The sequence below is a fragment of the Gouania willdenowi genome, chromosome 16 (assembly GCF_900634775.1).
Source record: "Gouania willdenowi chromosome 16, fGouWil2.1, whole genome shotgun sequence".
In the NCBI taxonomy this organism is placed as follows: Eukaryota; Metazoa; Chordata; class Actinopteri; order Blenniiformes; family Gobiesocidae; genus Gouania; species Gouania willdenowi.
Genome location: NC_041059.1, coordinates 22651607 through 22670268, shown reverse-complemented (window position 1 = coordinate 22670268; position 18662 = coordinate 22651607). Strand labels below are relative to the sequence as shown.

Below are 18662 nucleotides of genomic sequence, written 5' to 3'. Positions count from 1 at the left end.
AAGGTGTTTTTTGGTATTATTTTAAAGGCGAACACGCGTTCTCGTAACACGCACTAATACAAATAAGACTATCTAAATCTGCTCTCTTAAAATGAGCTGCGTTTAAAATAGCTGTCAACATGTTTTTTAGATTAATCTGCGTTACTGTGATAAAGTTTTACATGATTATTAGTAACTGGTTACAAACTTACGGCCCGTGTCCCCAACTCTGTCCACCAGACCGTTCAATCTGGCTCAGAGATGACTGAGGTGTAATCATTTGTATTAATTATAATTATTTAATTATATTTATTATTATTATTAGGGCTGGGCAATATGAACCAAAACTCATATCTCGATATTTTTCCTCAAAAATGGCGATATATGATTTAAATCTTAACATAAGTATTTTTTTCAACTCAATAAAGTCTTACCAGAAAGACAATTATGGGTTAATTTAGCAAAATTCCACAAAGGCACATTTATTAACAAACAGCTGCACAATATGTTCCATTTTTCTCCAATAAGGGACAGCATGTGTGAGTGAGTTCTGTAGTGTGGCTTGTGTAGGTAAAGGTCTGGGTTAGGATGCACTCAAAAACCCATCTAACTGTGCTTTAAATGCTGTTCTGACAAGTAGTACAAGCAGCAACTTCTAAACCAAGTATTTTAATACAAAATAGGTCATACAATATACAGTGAAGAAAATAAGTATTTGAACACCCTGCTATTTTGCAAGTTCTCCCACTTAGAAATCATGGAGGGGTCTGGAATTTTCATGGAAGGTGCATGTCCACTGTATGAGAGATAACCTAAAAAGAAAAATCCAGAAATCACAATCTATGATTTTTTAACAATGTATTCGTGTGATACAGCTGAAAATAAATATTTGAACACCTGTCTATCAGCTAGAATTCTGACCCTCAAAGACCTGTTAGTCCGCCTTTAAAAGTCCTCCTCCACTCCACTGTATTATCCTGAATCAGATGCACCTGTGTGAGGTCGTTAGCTGCATAAAGACACCTGTCCACCCCATACAATCAGTAAGACCCAAACAGTCAGCATGGCTAAGAGCAAAGAGCTGTCCAAAGACACCAGAGACAAAATAGTACAACTCCACAAGGCTGGAAAGGGCTACGGAGAAATTGCAAAGCAGCTTGGTGAAAAAAGGTCCACTGTTGGAGCAATCATTAGAAAATGGAAAAAGCTAAACATGGCGGACAATCTCAATCGGAGTGGAGCCCCATGCAAGATATCACCTCGTGGGGTCTCAATGATGCTAAGAAAGGTGAGGAATCAGCCCAGGACTACACGGCAGGACATGGTCAATGACCTGAAAAGAGCTGGGACCACTGTTTCCATGGTCACTGTTGGTAATACACTAAGACGTCATGGTTTGAAATCATGCATGGCACGGAAGGTTCCCCTGCTTAAACCAGCACATGTTAAGGCCCGTCTTAAGTTTGCCAATGACCATTTGGATGATCCAGAGGAGTCATGGGAGAAAGTTTTGTGGTCAGATGAGACCAAGATTGACCTTTTTGGTCATAATTCCACTATGCGTGTTTGGAGGAAGAAGAATGATGCTTACCATCCCAAGAACACCATCCCTACTGTGAAGCATGGGGGTGGTAGCATCATGCTTTGGGGGTGTTTTTCTGCTCATGGGACAGGACGACTGTACTGTATTAAGGAGAGGATGACTGCAGCCATGTATTGTGAGATATTGGCCAAAAACCTCCTTCCCTCAGTCAGATCATTGAAGATGAGTCGTGGCTGGATCTTCCAACATGACAATGACCCAAAGCACACAGCCAGGAAAACCAAGGAGTGGCTTCGTAAGAAGCATATCAAGGTTCTGGAGTGGCCTAGCCAGTCTCCAGACCTAAATCCAATTAAAAATCTTTGGAGGGAGCTGAAAGTCCGTGTTACTCAGCGACAGCCCAGAAAGCTGACTGATCTGGAGAAGATCTGTGTGGAGGAGTGGGCCAAAATCCCTCCTGCAGTCTGTGCAAACCTGGTGAAGAACTACAGGAAACGTTTGACCTCTGTAATTGCAAACAAAGGCTACTCTACCAAATATTAACATTGGTGTTCAAATACTTATTTTCAGCTGTATCACACGAATAAATTGTTAAAAAATCATAGATTGTGATTTCTGGATTTTTCTTTTTAGGTTATCTCTCATACAGTGGACATGCACCTTCCATGAATATTCCAGACCCCTCCATGATTTCTAAGTGGGAGAACTTGCAAAATAGCAGGGTGTTCAAATATTTATTTTCTTCACTGTATATATATATATATATATATATATATAGGCAGGTTTTGGTAATGTAAAAAAATTGACACCAAGATAAATAATTTCACAACTTTTTCCACCTTTATGAGGTTGCAAAAGTGTGCACACCCTCTTATAATTGGGGGCGGGGCTGTGTTTGGATTTAACCATTCACATTCAAACTGACATTTGTGTAGCCACATCTTCCAGCACAAACAATGGTCCACAGAGAGCTTCCAAAGCATCAGATGGATCTCATTGTTTAAAGATATCGGTCAGGTGAAGGGTACAAAATAATTTCCAAGGAATTAAATATAACATGGAACACAGTGAAGACAGTCATCATCAAGTGGAGAAAATATGGCACAACAGTGATTTTACCAAGAACAGGACGTCCATCCAAAATTGATGACAAGATGAGAAGAGAACTGGTCAGGGAGGCTGAAAAGAGGCCGACGGCAACATTGAAGGAGCTGCAGGAATTTCTGGCAAGTACTGGCTGTGTAGTTCATGTGACAACAGTCTCCCGTCTTCTTCATATGTGTGGGCTCTGGGTTAGGATGGTAAGACGGAAGTCTTATCTTACGAAGAAAAACATCCAAGCCCAGTTTCATTTTTCAAAAACGCATTTGAATTCTCCCAAATGCATGTGGGAAAATGTGTTATGGTCCAATGAAACCAAGGTGGAACTTTTTGGCCATAATTCCAAAAGGTATATTTGGCACCAAAACAACACTGCTCATCACCAAAAGAACACCATACTTACAGTGAAACATGGTGGTGGCAGCATCATGCTTTGGGGCTGTTTTTCTTCAACTGGAACTGGGGCTTTATTCAGGGTGGAGTAAATTATGAACAGTTCCAAATACCAGGCAGTGTTCTCACAAAACCTTTGGGCTTCTGTTAGAAAGCTGAAGATGAAGAGGAACTTTATCTTTCAACACGACAATGACCCTAAGCACACAGCCAAATCAACTAAAGAATGGCTTCACCAGAATAAGATTGGGGTTTTGGAATGGGCCAGCCAGAGTCCAGACCTGAATCCTATTGAACATCTGTGGGGTGATCTGAAGAGGGCTGTGCACAGGAGATGCTCTCATAATCTGTCAGATTTGGAGCAGTTTTGTATAAAAGAGTGGGCAAATATTGCCTCATCAAGCTGTGACACTGATTGACTCTTGTGCTGTAATAAAAGCCAAATGTGCTGCAACAAAGTAATAGTTTAAAGGTGTGCACATTAATGCAACCAGGATAAAGTTTTTTTTATTTTTCCCCTTTAAAGATTTCAGTTAGTTTTTCAATTGCATTGTACAGGTTATAGGTCGCATTAAAGGTGGAAAAACTTTACTTATCTTGGTGTCATTTTTTTTTACATCACAAAAACCTGGCATTTGAACAGGGGTGTGTAGACTTTTTATATCCACTGTATATTGATATAGATGATATTGTAATTTTTTATATTGCCAAAAATAAAAAACTTGATGTATTGCCCAGCCCTAATTATTATACAATTATTTATAGATCAAAGTCAGAAAAACTACCTTTCACTTACAGTATCTGACCACAAATTAATGTTTTTACTGCTGTAGATTCTCTATGGCCTTCAAATTTTACACATTCTCCAACTGCATTGTTGAAGAAGCTAGTAACAAAAATTAAAATGCGCAAATTTTCCAAGTAAATGGTGGGGAGGAGCGTTGGAGGAGATATTTCTCCTGAATAAATCAAGAAAGATTCAGGAGTACTTTAATGTGGCCGCTGAGCTGAAATTATTTTGATTTGTCTTGCATAGAAACTCACAGAATTAAAAGGTCTGTGATAAGTGCACTATTCTCTATCTTGTTTTCAATGCAACTTCACTAAATAACCTCAATTAATATTACATTTTGTGCCAATTTAGAACAAACTTTGAATTTTAGTCTTGGTCCTAAACAAGAGCGTGTCAAATATTCTCTTTTCCAGATATTAGCAGTTATGTGGATCAGTGATCTGATCGTGGTACAATGATCATTCACACTTTAAAGGCTTGGAAGTAATTTCAATCCCCTTTAATAAAGATTCAGTAGCTCCAAATGTATGGACACCCACATTTTTTTCGAAAAAAATCCCTGTAAAATGTTCAATCCAGATCCAATCCAGATGAAACTTGGTGGAGTAATTTAGGGATCAGCCGGACATGACTGAGTCATATTTCATAAAGATCGTTCATTTGCTCACTAAGATATGCATTTTTAAAATGTAACCAATGATAGGGATTTTTTCATTTTTCATACAGATCCAGAATCAGTATATTGATTCGGATCCCTCCAGGATTTAATGGAATCTTCCATGGCTTAAGGTCTTATATTTGATGTAATCCTGCTAACAGACAAACTAACAAATAAATAAACGCTGGTGAATTTATTACCTCCATGGTGGAAAAATGAAAAATCACAGGAAAAGTCAGGATACCCCGAGATAGAAAGGAGTTTAGTATCTCAGCTGGAGTCAAGGATGCCTAGAAAAGTCTTTGGTTGGCAAATGTATATAGAGTAATTCAGTGAGGTAGAATACGTTTCTCATTCTGCTCTTGAAGCTTTATTGACTTGAATCTAAAACAAACCAGAGGAATTGATCTTCTATATCAGTAAAATGCCTGAACAATCACAGAATGTTATTAGGTAGGTGTAAATAATTGTACATTCCTCTAAATTTCAGACCATCATGCCATCTGCCTGTGACTCCCTGATTGATGATATAGAGGACATGGTGTCCTTCAATGAACCGACTCCTCATGAAAGACAGTCTGCTCGCAAGTGTGTCGTTCCTCGGTCCAGAAAGAAGAAAGAGCTCGTCACTAATGAGGAGCTCCAAGCTGACAGGTATGGGTTTATGCCAGAAAATAAAATGTAGACATGTCAATGACATGACGCTAGGCTTGGGCGGTATCCAAACTTTGATACCATTATACCGCCTCTCTACTTTACCACGGTATACCGTGACTAATTAAAAAAATATGACGTAAGGCTCAGGGTGCGTTCACACCATGTGTGCATGCGTGTCTTTCTGTCTGTCGGTCAGAGCCGAGTAACAGCAATTTTTTTTTGTTTGTTTGTCCGTTCACATTACTATGTAAAATGTGACCTGTATCAGACTCCATTGTGAATCGTTTGTGGCTCCAATCTGACAGCGGAGTCGGAGAATGAATGAACAGGTGGAGGAGGGCAAGGAAAAAGATAAACAGAGACAAATATTTTGTTTTGGTGTTTTGTGGTGCCGATTTGCTTTTAAACACAGACCATTTATGATATGAACCTTATTCAAGCTTTGACCAGAACCCGACAAAGGAAAAGTGAAACCTACAGGTCTGACAGACATTAGGTATTTGGATCAGAGCTCGGCCTGAAACCGACAATTAAAACCTATTTTGTTTTTTTGATAAGCCTGGTTTTATTAACAGACAGCTGTCAACATCGGTTCAGCGCAGGGGGAAACCAGCACGTCACACACACAGGTACACAGTTCGCCCGCGGTGCCAGCGACAGCAGTGGATCTATTTACATAATCCACGTATAAACTATAAGGATAATCCATGTTCTTTTGCAGAAAAAGGATTGATTTGATAGTGTGATCTTGTGCTTCAAGCCTGTCTTAATTCGTTCCCTGTCTGCTCTGAGGACAGCGCACTGCACTTTTTTGCAGCCAGCACTCACTTAAACAGCTGTTGCTAGACATAGTCACGTTAGATAAATTATATTTGATATTTAATCTTTATCTCCTATATAAGTGCGTTGCATTTAAAAAAAACAAAAAAAAACGGTATTGATACCGTTACTATTTCATGACACCGCGGTAAACGGTAATAGCATATTACCGCCTAAGCCTACATGACGTCTACATTTTGTGTGCAACTGCATTGTTTTCAAAAAGGTTCAAATGCAGGAAAATACATCATATATGTAGTAGCTCTCCTATACATGCACAAAAACATGACTTATCTGTAATTTATTCTGCTATTTAAAGTGTCAAAATATGTGGTGCGACTTTCCTGCCACGACTGCTGTTTTGAAAAATCTTTAAAATTACTCTAAATCTATTCATTCATTACATTAAAACCAAATATATATTTGTGTTTAATCAACCTGAGCTAAGCATGTTTGTGGGACATTGTTAATGCAGTATTTTTAATGTTTAGGCATTTTATTCTTGAAAAAATATGAAGTGGTTTGTGTTTTTAACTCTCCTAATGTTTAGTTTGATTCCTGGCACCCAAAAGATCTGGGTGAAAACATGGGGCTGCAGTCACAACAACTCTGACGGGGAGTACATGGCAGGACAGCTGGCAGCCAGTGGATACAAGATGACTGGTAAGAGATTATTCAACTGGGAGACGTTTGAATGTGTGTGCTGACTAGATGCCATTTAGGAAAAGCAAACGATCATTATGAACTGTTTTGAAAACACAAAATGTTGCGAGGGATTCGTTCCTTGGTGGAGGGCTTATTTAACACAAGTGAAAAAAACCAGTAATTGTGTTGAAGAATTAAAGCGGAAAACTGTTATGAAAGCTGTCAGTCGGCTCAGCCAACAAAACATTGGTTTGTGTTTTTACACATCTAAAATGCACCTCAGATCTAATTTATTAAGAAACTGGACAAAAATAATTCCCTCCAATAAACAAAATTGTAAAAACACTGTGACTTGGTCCTCTTGGTACACATCTGGGAGTTTTGGTGCAAGTTTGTTTGCTGTCACCATGTATTTATAGAGGTTTTAAAATTTCCCCAATTCCGTTTACTTAATTTTCGCGTCAGTTTACCCTTCTTGTTTTGTGTTTGTGTCATCAGCTTTCCCTATTCAGGTGTCATTACAGTTGCGACACTATAAGCCACCCCTTTTTTATGGTGGGAAATTATGTGTAAATGCGTGATATTGTCCCCTAGGGATGTAACGATTAATCGTAAGGCAGTTAAAAATCGATTCATAGGTATCACGGTTGATATCGATTATCGCTATCCACAAGTGTAGGCGGCGGGCGGAGTCTGCTAATAGTTTCTTTCTGGCCGCCTTCTACTCTTAAATATGTTAATAAATGATTCATTACCCCTTAAGCGCCGAAAGAATATCTGTAATATTACTTGAATATCTGTAAAAGTCACGTTTTTCTATTAGCTCTGTCTGCTAGCATAGCTTCTCTTCTTCACTGCAAGATATCTGCATGCCAACCGACCACTGGGTTACCAGCGCCCTCTGCTGGTCCAAACAAATATGACATAAATCAGTGTAATCACGGTTTTTTTTTTTTTTTAAAGTCCAATTGTTAAGGCACAAAATACATTTTCAGTTGCACTTTTAAAAGAAAAATAACTATTATGCAGTTTTGCATTGTTTATTTAAGAACCAGAATTTAAATTGATAGGCTTCATTTTCATTTGTATTATTCCTTTATTTATTTCATTCAAGATTTATTTTTAGTTAAATTGCATTGTTTTGAATTGTTTATCAAGGAATTCTTTTGACAATGAAAAATAAAAGGAAAATAATACAGTATTTTCTAGTTTTTTTCCCAAAAAAAAAATTTGTCTACAGTCTCATTTTGTAAAATAAATCGTGAGAGAATCGTATCGTGAACCCAGTATCGTGAATCGAATCGTATTGGGAGTTGAATGAATCGTTACATCCCTATTGTCCCCAAATATGTTGGTGAGGCTTTAGTTTGTGTCGTTTAGCTATTTCCATTTCAGAAGGTGAACTATTATATTACGTCATCATTTTGTCTCTTTGCCCATCTGTTTACAGTAAAAAATTGCATGCAAATGCGTGATATTCTCCCAAAACATTCATGTGAGGGTATTTCCATGTCAGATGGCAACATTTTGGATTATTATTAAAATAATAATAGTAATAATTGATTATTAATAATAATGCCATTGCCATTTCCGTTTCAGAAGGTTGATTCAATTTTTTCGTCCGGTGTTAAAAGGTGTGAAATGGTGTGCTATTGGAGTGCCATAAGCCCTGCTTTTTGGCTTCTTTGCTTACAAGACACTTTCCACATCTGTGCCTGTCCTTGCACCATTGGTTTATGATTGCTAGCTACATTTCAAATGTACTTAAATATATGTTTCAAAGGGTTTGGGTAGAACCCAATCCGAAAAAAGTTTCTCCACATTTCAAGAAAGCTAGACTCTATCTAATCAAGTCATTGATATTTCCAAAAAAAAAAAGTCATGCTATTAAAACGCCTGTAGTAATTTCGAACACAAGATGGCAGTATTACATTATAAGACATTAACCATGTGTTTTTGTATGTATTGGAGTTATTTTTCTTTAACAGCCATAGTTTTAGATTTTCTTCTAAAAACACATGTGATGGAGATGATGTTTATTATAAACAGGTGTGATATTAAAACGTGCAGTTTGTTTATGGGTAGATTATAATTGTGTGTTGACATCAAGGAGCAGAATCTGTCATTCACAGGTGATGATCATAATCACAGGAGTTTTTCCTTCGTGATAACCTGATCTTGTTGTTCCACAGGTGTCGTTACAGACTGATTCTAACCTAGATTGTACTGAATGCTTCCATTTGCATGTGTTTTGCATCGAGACTAGACCTATTATTATCAGCAACCTTTCAAAACAAAATACACTGTGTGCGTGTGTGCGTGTAAGCAAGCGTGCAAATTTGTGCACAGATGAGTTTATTACACACTATGGAAGGGTCTGAAAGTGCTGGATTGTGACTGTTGTTCTGATGCCCGGCGCTGTTTCTTCTGTAAATAGACGCAGGACTTAATGTAACAGGAATAGATCATTAGTAATGTGTGTGGAAACTAACACACTAAACCCCTTAAGGTAATTTTCCCAGCAGGCTTTGTGACCTTTTCGTTTTGCTGTGTCTCATGATATAACTCGTCTTGATGTCTCTGTTTCTCACTTGACTTGCTTGTTTCTCATCTGCCCTTTGACTCAGCACCTCACGCTGTGATCCAAAGTCGACTGAGGTTTTGTGTTTGCTGTGCTAATTGTCTCTCCCCTGATCTGTATGGATCATTTGGTTAGACGTTAGAAAGTGAGTGCAGCGATTGCTCACATCTTTGGATGGAAATTGTCTCTCAGAATGTGATGCCAGTGTAGAAGCCTGCAGAAACTATTGCAGAACTATTCAGTTACACTTTCAGTCGTGTCAGATTTTGCCATAAGGAAAAAATGGAAACCAATACAAAGACATGCAATGAAACTATAGCTCTTTCTAATTACGGCACAAGAAAAAGACTAGCTTTTTAAATGGAAAAATAGCAGTTTGATCTGACCATTCTGAATCTCAAAATGTAAAAAACCCCAAAAAACAACAAAAGAGTAAAACATTACAAGACTGTAGCTTAACAGCAACTGGGACCATAATTCAGCCCTGACATTTTATGTCCAGACCAGCCCATTACATTATCCATGGACACCACGTAGAAGCCGTTAAGTCAGTGATGTTCAACATGTGGCTCTTTATGTTATAATTTTGATTATTATTTCCCCAGAAAACCTTGGGGCGACCGTGGCTCAGGTGGTAGAGGGTTGTCTTCTGATCGAGAGGTTGGGGGTTCAATCCCAGTACCTGACTATGTGTCGAAGTGTCCTTGGGCAAGACACTGAACCCTAAGTTGCTCCCAGTGGTCGACTGCCAGCGCCTTGCATGACAGTCCTGTCCCACTGGTGTGTGAATGTGAGAGTGATTGGGTGAATGAGCTGATATGTAAAGCACTATGAGACTGCTTCAGTGTGGTGATAAAGCGCTATATAAATCAAGTCCATTTACCATTTATAAGGAAGATACTTTTCCCCCCCTTTTTATCCATTTACATTTTGCCATTTCCTTTGTCCCATTTTTGCCTCTTTTCAAAAAGACACTTTTTTCAGACTTTAGCTACCCTTTGCCAATAAATATCCTTTTTTCCTTATTTTTGGCCACTTCTCATCCAAATAAGCTAACTTCTGCCCCACTTGTTTCATTTTTTTCCCCACATTTTTCCTCTTTTTGTTCCACATTTTTGCCCTTTGTTTTACTATTGTTTGCCACATTTTGCCCATTTAAGTCCCACTTTGCCATTACATACCACCTGGTTCCTCTTTATTTGCCCATTTTTAGCCACTCTTGGATGCTTCTGGCCCATTTTAGTTACTCTACACTTCTTGCCACGTTTTTGCCACTTTAGGACCTTTTTTGGCCACCTGTCTGCCTCCACTCACGTGTAAAAAATAAAACATAGCGGACTGGACCGGCCCACTTAGGGTTGACTGCCCACAAGGACAATGGCCAGTTTGTCAGATTGCCAGTCCACCCTGCTTAACAGTAGTAAAGACTCACTGAAACAAAGTGGACCTATTAGTCAGACAAACTAACTAACAGGGATTAAGAACGTGCGATATATTGTCGTTCACGACATATCGTCAAAAACATTCTCACCGGTAAGAATATGTCATCCCACGGAAATTAGTGAGGGCCACGGATCATTAGTCCCTCAATTTAGCCAAGAATGCCCATAAAAACCTTGTTCCACGGGCCAAAATTGCTCACAAGTTTGTTGTCAACAACTTATTATTCTCTGGAGCAGAGCGCTGTTCACGCAGAGCCTCCTCAGTGTGCACCTTCCCTCCCACCCTCAGCCCACGCACGCACGCACGCACGCACGCACGCACACACACACGTTTTGCTGTCATTAAACTATGAAAGGATAAAAGCTAAACATGTCACACGTTGTGTGAAATAAATGTTAGCATAAATACTAATGTCACTATTCATCTGTCCCAATTTGTGAAATGTAATATTTAATTATATTTCACATGTTGTATTGACCGAATGGACAAGATCTCGGATACAGGCAGCCAAAATGAGTTTCCTTCACGTCGAAAGGAGCCAGCTGAGGTGGCTCGGGCATCTGTTTCGGATGCCTCCTGGTCGCCTCCCTCGGGAGGTGTTTCAGGCATGTCCTATTGGGAAGAGGCCTCGTGGAAGGCCCAGGACACGCTGGAGGGACTATGTCTCTGAGCTGGCCTGGTGTCGCCTCGGGGTCCCCCCAGAACGGCTGGAGGAGGTGTGCGTGGATTGGGAGATCTGGGCATCTCTGCTGAGACTGCTGCCTCCCCGACCCGGCCCCGGATAAAGCGGAAGAAAATATACTGAATGATTAAATCATCAGCTTGATCTGGTTTAATTATAGGAAATCAGAGAGTTATTTATCAATCATAACTTTATGTAACTCATTATCAGATAAATGAAACAAGATTCAGCAGCAGTAAAAACACTAATGGGGTTATTTGTGCTTTTCAAGTGTTTTTTTTAGAAAACAATTTCATTTTAGGTGAGGAAACAAATGAATTACATACAATAACACTAATAGTGATCCACATGCACAATATATACAAATATATTCCATAAGATATCAGCTCATGAACTCTTTCAGTCAGCAGCTATTGGAGTCAAGTGTGTTCAGATGTATTTGTGTTTGTAAGGAATCTGCTTACACTTAAAGTTGGGACATGTTTTATTTATTTATAGTTTTTATTTATCGCGATGTTTATTTGTTATTGTGATAAATTATCAGGATCATTTTTTTAGTCTATATCGCCCATCCCTAATAGGGATGTCCCGATACAACTTTTCACTTCCGATACGATACCGTTATTGCTGCTTTGAGTATTGGCCGATACTGATATCGACCCGATACGATATCAGCACGACTCATACATACTTTTATAACTTTTTTTGTAGTGCGGAATTTTAGGAAAGGCTTGATCAAGTGATGTTACTCAAACAGAGAACAATAGTCAACAATTCAAGTTCACTTCAGTTATTTTTTTACTGTCAGTATATGGTGGGAACAACTGAGGGCGGGGACAAAAACAACAAAAAGTTATCAGAGGTTTTAGATGCAGTCCGATAAAATCCGATATCCAATATCAATATCTAACTAACTAATGATTGAAAAAGCTCTAATATGAGTGATTTGCTCATCTATATTTCCAGGCAGGCACACCTTAGCTATTGATACATTTCTTCTAAATCTTCTCTTGGCTGTTTTTCTTCCTATTTTTCTGATGGACTTTGGCCTCAGCCACTGACACTGGGCCTGATGTGGCTTGTGAGCCGTTAAATCAGTAGCTTTAATCCGGTACAAAGTTTGCATGCATAAGGCACTGAAGCACAGATCCTTCTGCCTTTTTATAATGACACTCCTCAGTGACTAATCATATTTAGGATGCAGGCTCTCTCAGCCTTTACAGACTCAGACAAAGCTATTTCACAGTGCTTCAGGGTTCACACACTCTGACATGATGTGCTTGTGCATCTCATATTTTTATTGTCTATTCGCAGTACGTAACTCTTAGCCATTTGCTGTATATGTAATAATGCCAACAGCTGTTTGACTGACAGTTCTTATTATGAAGATAATCATCTCAGTCACCTGAGTGTAATCCAATTCTTAAGACAATTCAGTTCAGAAATGTCCAAACTTGGTCTAAGATTCCATCAAGGCCATGTTGTATGGTTATGTTTACTAGCTGTGTAGTCTTTTTTCAGTTTGAATCAGGTCTATACTGAGAGGTGTGTTAAGCACCCTTGTGTTTAAAGTGTTAGACTGTAGCTGTAGATCAGAGATGTCAAACTCAATTTAGTTAAGGGGGCAAATATGGACTCATTTGATTTCAAGTGAGCCGCAGATTTTAGGTATGAAAAAGAACAATTTTAACATCATTGTGCCCTAGTTTTTAATATCAGTTGCTGCCGGATCTTTACTTCGAACATTCTTGATTTTGTAGCTAGTTTTTGTGTAATTTTGTGTAATTTTTTGTGAGAAATTGCCAGATTTGGGGAAAATTTGAGTCCTTTTTACAATTTGGAATTAAAAATGACTGCATTCATGTGATATGAACAAAGCAAAATGGCAAGCCCCTCAAAATATTGTAGAGTTTCATTCATTTGAGATATCTACAACTGGATTATGTGGTATTTTACACAATAATTCATGTTTTCTCTGTCATTTGTACCGTCTCTAGGAGGCCGAATTGGGCGCTCTAAATGGTCGGATTTGGCCCCCAGGCCTTGAGTTTGACTCGTGTTGTAGATGCTTCAAGCTCCAGATCCACCAAAGTTGATTAGCGACTCTACTCTAATGTGAATTTTAACTTTTAATTGTTTTTTCTGCCCACATTTATTCTTTGTACTTTAAAAAACACTTACAAATCCTATTGAAATCTATGTATAATTCCTTTGAAATGTGAAAAAAACCTAACTAGTTTTTTACTATGGTCTACTGCCGGTGGTCATTCATATACATTAATGTATATAAGTCCCACCTTTGTCCTATAGACCCCTATACAAATGAAAATGAGTGCTGAATGCGCACAGCCAATAGGCTTCAACTTCCTGTTTTCGAGACTGTCAATCAAAGTGAATGCGGAACTGTGCACGGAAACAAGGCCGCACGTCACAACAGCAAACAGGTAAATATTATTCTGGCTCTTACCTGAACCATAGACCTATATCAATGCGACCCGATGCGACCTTGTTATGTTTTGCAATGCGCATGCAGAAAAGTAGAGGTGTGGCTTATGGTAGATAGTGTTTTTTACGTGTTTCTTCAAAAAATGGGGGTAACCATACATTTACACCTAGTCTGTCATTATACACATAAATATGTGAATAATCATGGTACAATCATCAAGATCTCTGATCCAGATAACTGCCAATATCTGACAAAGAGGATATTAGGTCATTGGTGGAGGTTTGTGCTTTTATTACTTTGTTTTTGTTGGTCTTTTTTACTCAAATTAGTCGCTTGCATCATAACTTGCAAAAGAGAAAGGTTTCTCATTTAATGTTATTTTTCGTCTCACATCAAGGTCATTACCAATGATCAAAAGCTAAATGAATTTGTTACCTTCCTTTGATGTGACTTACACAGTTGACTCATAAAGCCTGTTTGTGGACAAAGAAAGCTTCAGCAGCTCTAAAAGCATGACATCACCTTCTCTTCCTCCCTCTCTCCTCTCAGCTTGTTTGCCTCTTTCCTCTCATTCACAACCCTCAGCCTCCCTTACTGATGTTTTTTCATCATCTTCTGCAAACTCTCACCATGACATCACCTCTTGTGAAACATAGTAGCAGTTCTTAAATCGCCCTCAAGGTGGCACCGTTAAACCATGAAGAGTTAGTTGAAAGGATGCTTCTCTGCAAAACTAAGATGAGGTCATCCTACTAAAAAACATACTGTTCCCATTCATAGTTTTAAAAAATCACAAACTTTATGCCCCTGAAGCTCACACAGAATTCCAGTGTTTGATTAAACCATTATAAAGTCACTAATAAAGCCTGACAAACACAGACAGATGTTTGAGTTTGAGCATAGCAAATGTGTTTTGGTTTGATTTGTGAAATTTCTCATTGATTTGCATAATAAGACCTCTGTGGATAAGAGGAATATTTGTATGAATTAGTGTTTCAACTGGTTCTGATTCTTTATGCTTGTTCTTCCTTAACATTTTTAACAAATCCTGTTTTGTTTAATTACGGTTGGAAATTCACCATTGCTTAAGGAAAAAACAAACAAACAAAAATAAATTCATTCATCCAATATGCTAAAATATGTATGCATATGGTGTATGTGTTTTATAACATAATTTCACGTTTTCAGATTTTGGTGTTTTACATCAACAACAGGTACATGTGTTTTCCTTTATGTGCTCATTGTCTGCAGACGCCTGCCTTCTACTGCAGTGTCCATGTCCAGCCAAAGGGGGCACTGTTTATCCATGTTTTTAAACTAGCTGAATAAAAGCACATTTGGGCAGCAGAGCAATGTGCCAAATAGTGACTTCATAGAAAGGCTTATGTCTCACACACACACACACACACACACACACACACACACACACACACACACACACACACACACACACACTCTTCATGGAAAGTCACACCAGGATATTTTGATTGTTTTTTGGCTGCCCTACTCCCCTCCTCAATCCCGCTTTTGCCAACCAGTTGTGCTCATGGCGTTTCAGTTATGATTTTACATACCGGTTAGGCAAAATTGCTCCCTGGCACACGATGTCAGCCAAATGACCCAACCAGTTCCTCGTTTGGACACAGACGGTTGGAGGATATGGGTTTTTAGAGAGAGGGTGTAAGCTCTTTGATTAAACAAGCCATGAGGACTTAATTACTCTGCTTGTAATACAGGTGTTGTTCAATAAAACATGTTGAAGCCTCACATAGACTGCTTGACAGGTTAATTTCAACAAATCAATGCCAAAATACCTATAATATTCATAAAGTTAAGCCAAGTGATTCAACATTTTCTTACAGTTAATCTAAAGAGCTTTTATTAAGTATTGATGACTGAAAATGCCTTCAGTCTGTTTAGTTTGAGCTCAGCGTGTTTGTTTCACAGCCTTCGCTCTGTGTGGTTATATTACATCACTATATCATATTCTCACTCTGTGTGCACCACTTATGCATGCCATCTCATTCATAAAACGGACAGTGTAAAGGTGTCCTGATTGGCTTGATGCGCGCCACGCAGCTTTACGCGCCGCAATCTTACAGCCAATGAAAACTTACAATGTTCCCTCTGACTCCACCTCTCACATATACACAGATGCACAGAGTGGGCTCACACACATTTTCCTCCTCTCACAGGCAGTTGCTGACATGGGTGGGGGGGGGAAATTTGTGTGGTACAAGGAAAGTGTGTGAGAAGACTGTTACATATTCAATCTGCATGATAAGATGTATCGCCTGGTGTTTGTTGCTCGGCAAAAGACTTGCTGTCTGCTCGCTGTCTATATCTTGTGTTCTAACTGTGTGACAGACGGTCTTGCTTTGCTGATTGGGAGAAAGAAATGACAGAGAAGGTATTGCAACGGAAGACTAGAGGAAGTGTCAGTGGGGATAGGAGGGTGGTGGGTTGATGAGTACAACCAAATGAGATGGTGAAGTATACTTTTCAGCTAAAGTGACTGGTTTTATGTAAGGTAACACATAATAATATAAATAAATAATAGCGACAATGAGGTAACAAGAGTAGAAAGATGCATACATTTAAGTATAGTGTGGGAGGAGTGGGTTCAGTAACAGAAAACAGGAGAGATGCGGGGACAAGATTAGTGGAAAAACTCCAAATGAAAGGACATCAGATGGCTTCAAAGGACATGCCTGGAAAAATAATCAGTAGCAGCTTGAATTTTTATATTATTTTGCGAGTTTCCAGGAAACCTTCAATGTACAAGTGAAACCAAGCACCTGGTGTAGTTCTTCTAATAATTCTTTTTGCATCATGTTTGTGTCACTCCTGTTGAAAAAGGTAGCTGCTGAAAAGGAGCAATCTCCCATCTCTTAGGTACGCATCAATGCACTTATGGTTTCCAAGGCATTGATTGTGTCTGAAGTCGTACAAAAAAAGAGAAGAGAAAAATCCACAAGTCCAGCCAGTCAGGTGGAACCATTTAGAGACCTGGAGATTAGAGAGATCCCAGGCCCAGTACGTGTGTGTGCATGCACATGTGTGTTTCAGTGATCCTACAAGGTGACCCGTGTGTAGGTAGCACTCAGTAACCGTCTCGAAGCCATGGGATTAAGGATCCAGGCTAGTCCTGCTTAAAAATTCTCTTGAGGTAACTGGACAGAAGAGACGTAGGAAGGAGGCAGGGAAAAGAGGGGATCACTGCTTAGTCCCAGTTATTGATTACTCTGAGGAAAGGAATTTTGATAACATCACAAACCCAGCCTGATGAGAATCACCCTTGAAGCTGAGCTCAGTCTCTGTAAAAGGCATTTTTCTTTCATCATTTATTCATTTACTCAATTCTCATATTGGCATATTGAAATTGAATCACCAAGACAAACATTTTGTGATAAGAAAATTGATATTTCACAAGAACAAATCAAAGATTTTTACCTTAATAACAACCAATTTTCACTGAGATAGTAATTTTGAACTAGTTCTTTTCAGGGACTTCTCAGGATATAAAGATGTTCAGTATTGTTTACTGTAGATATCTGTTACCACATGTGAGATTTAAGACCAGGGAAAGATAATTACATATGACTGAAAGACCACTCTTAGCTCCACAGAGAAATAACAAAAAAAAAAACCCCAACAGATTAATTCCCCACAGGGCAGCAATATCTCATCCCTGCCCCTTCAGTCTCAAAGGTAGAAGAGTAAGAAGAATGGAGGCAAGAATCACCGCTCCGGTCTTCCCTCTGTCCAGTCATTTGTTCACTTGCACCTCCATTTCTCTGATGAAGAGGCCAGGAGATAAATGATTGGAGAAGCTTGTAAGGAGTCTCCCTTTCTACTTACCCGCAGACGGGGGATGTGTATTCCCTATTCCCCTCAGAACCTAGCCAGCCAATGAACCCTCTGTTATCCTAGGAATACTGCCTTGCATTCCGCTGGGATTGAGAATACCCTGAAGGGATATAATGGGAATTTCATAGAGGGGATGTGAGTAATGCGATAAGCAAGAGCTAAAGAAGAAGGTGTGGCAGAGGAGAGGATAGTAGGTGGTGTGAAGACACAAGGAGTAGAGTGGTTCTCTAAAAAGGGAGATGAGGATAGAAACACTAGGCTTTGCTCACACCAGCAGTGTGGAGCCTCAAATCAAAGCAGGGAAGTTATGGATTCTCACATCAAAGTAGACTGATTGTAAAAAATTAAAGCTAATGGCTTATTGACTGAGGAGTATAATGTCTTGAAAAATCCAACAAGGAAGGGGCCATGTCCCTCCACCTGATCAGGTGCCATTTAAAGAAGCCATTTAACCCCCAATGTCTCTTCAGCTTTAGCTGCTTAGATGGAATCCCAGGATTTAAGTTTCTAATCAATACCAGTGCTAATTTCACACATTTTCTGGTCTATTGGTGGATTTCCTTGCAGAAGAATTTGACATTATTATTAGAAGAACGAGATGATTGTTGTCACACACCGTGAGTGTGTAAATAAGAACTAACCTGTCTGAAGTAAAAAAAATATACCAATAAAAACCAGGTAAGGGCTGCATGAAGTATTTGTCAACAGTTTTCTGCTGCTTCAGTCGTGACATCCAAGATTCGTCTCAGTTTAAATTCAACATTAGCTAAAACTACAAGATAACAAGTTGATTTAGCTGACACTTTTATCCAAAGTGACGTACAACACGAGCAGTTAGGGTTAAAGGACTCGCACGATTCCAGCTACTCAATTGCCCTGAGTTGCTGAAATTTGCTCAAAGTTGTACATTTTTAAATTTTGACACTGTGTCACGACATCCAATCGGAAATGAGTTTTTCCCCATGTCACTCTTCTGGTCGTCACTGTCTGTCGATCCGGAGGCTGCAGCTAGAGGGCTGTACACTTTTTCAACGTACTGGGGCCAAAATGAA

At 39.1% G+C, this 18662-nt stretch overlaps 1 protein-coding gene across 1 annotated transcript in view; it reads left to right on the top strand.

The window, feature by feature from the left end:
* Positions 1 to 4963: 4963 nt before the first annotated feature.
* Positions 4964 to 18662, top strand: part of cdkal1 (CDK5 regulatory subunit associated protein 1-like 1) — a 259308-nt gene continuing 245609 nt past the window's right edge. Inside the window, exons 1-2 of the mRNA XM_028471816.1 lie at positions 4964 to 5121; positions 6494 to 6606. Of these exons, the coding sequence (XP_028327617.1) occupies positions 4964 to 5121; positions 6494 to 6606 (271 nt within the window). The remainder of the gene's footprint in view (positions 5122 to 6493; positions 6607 to 18662) is intronic.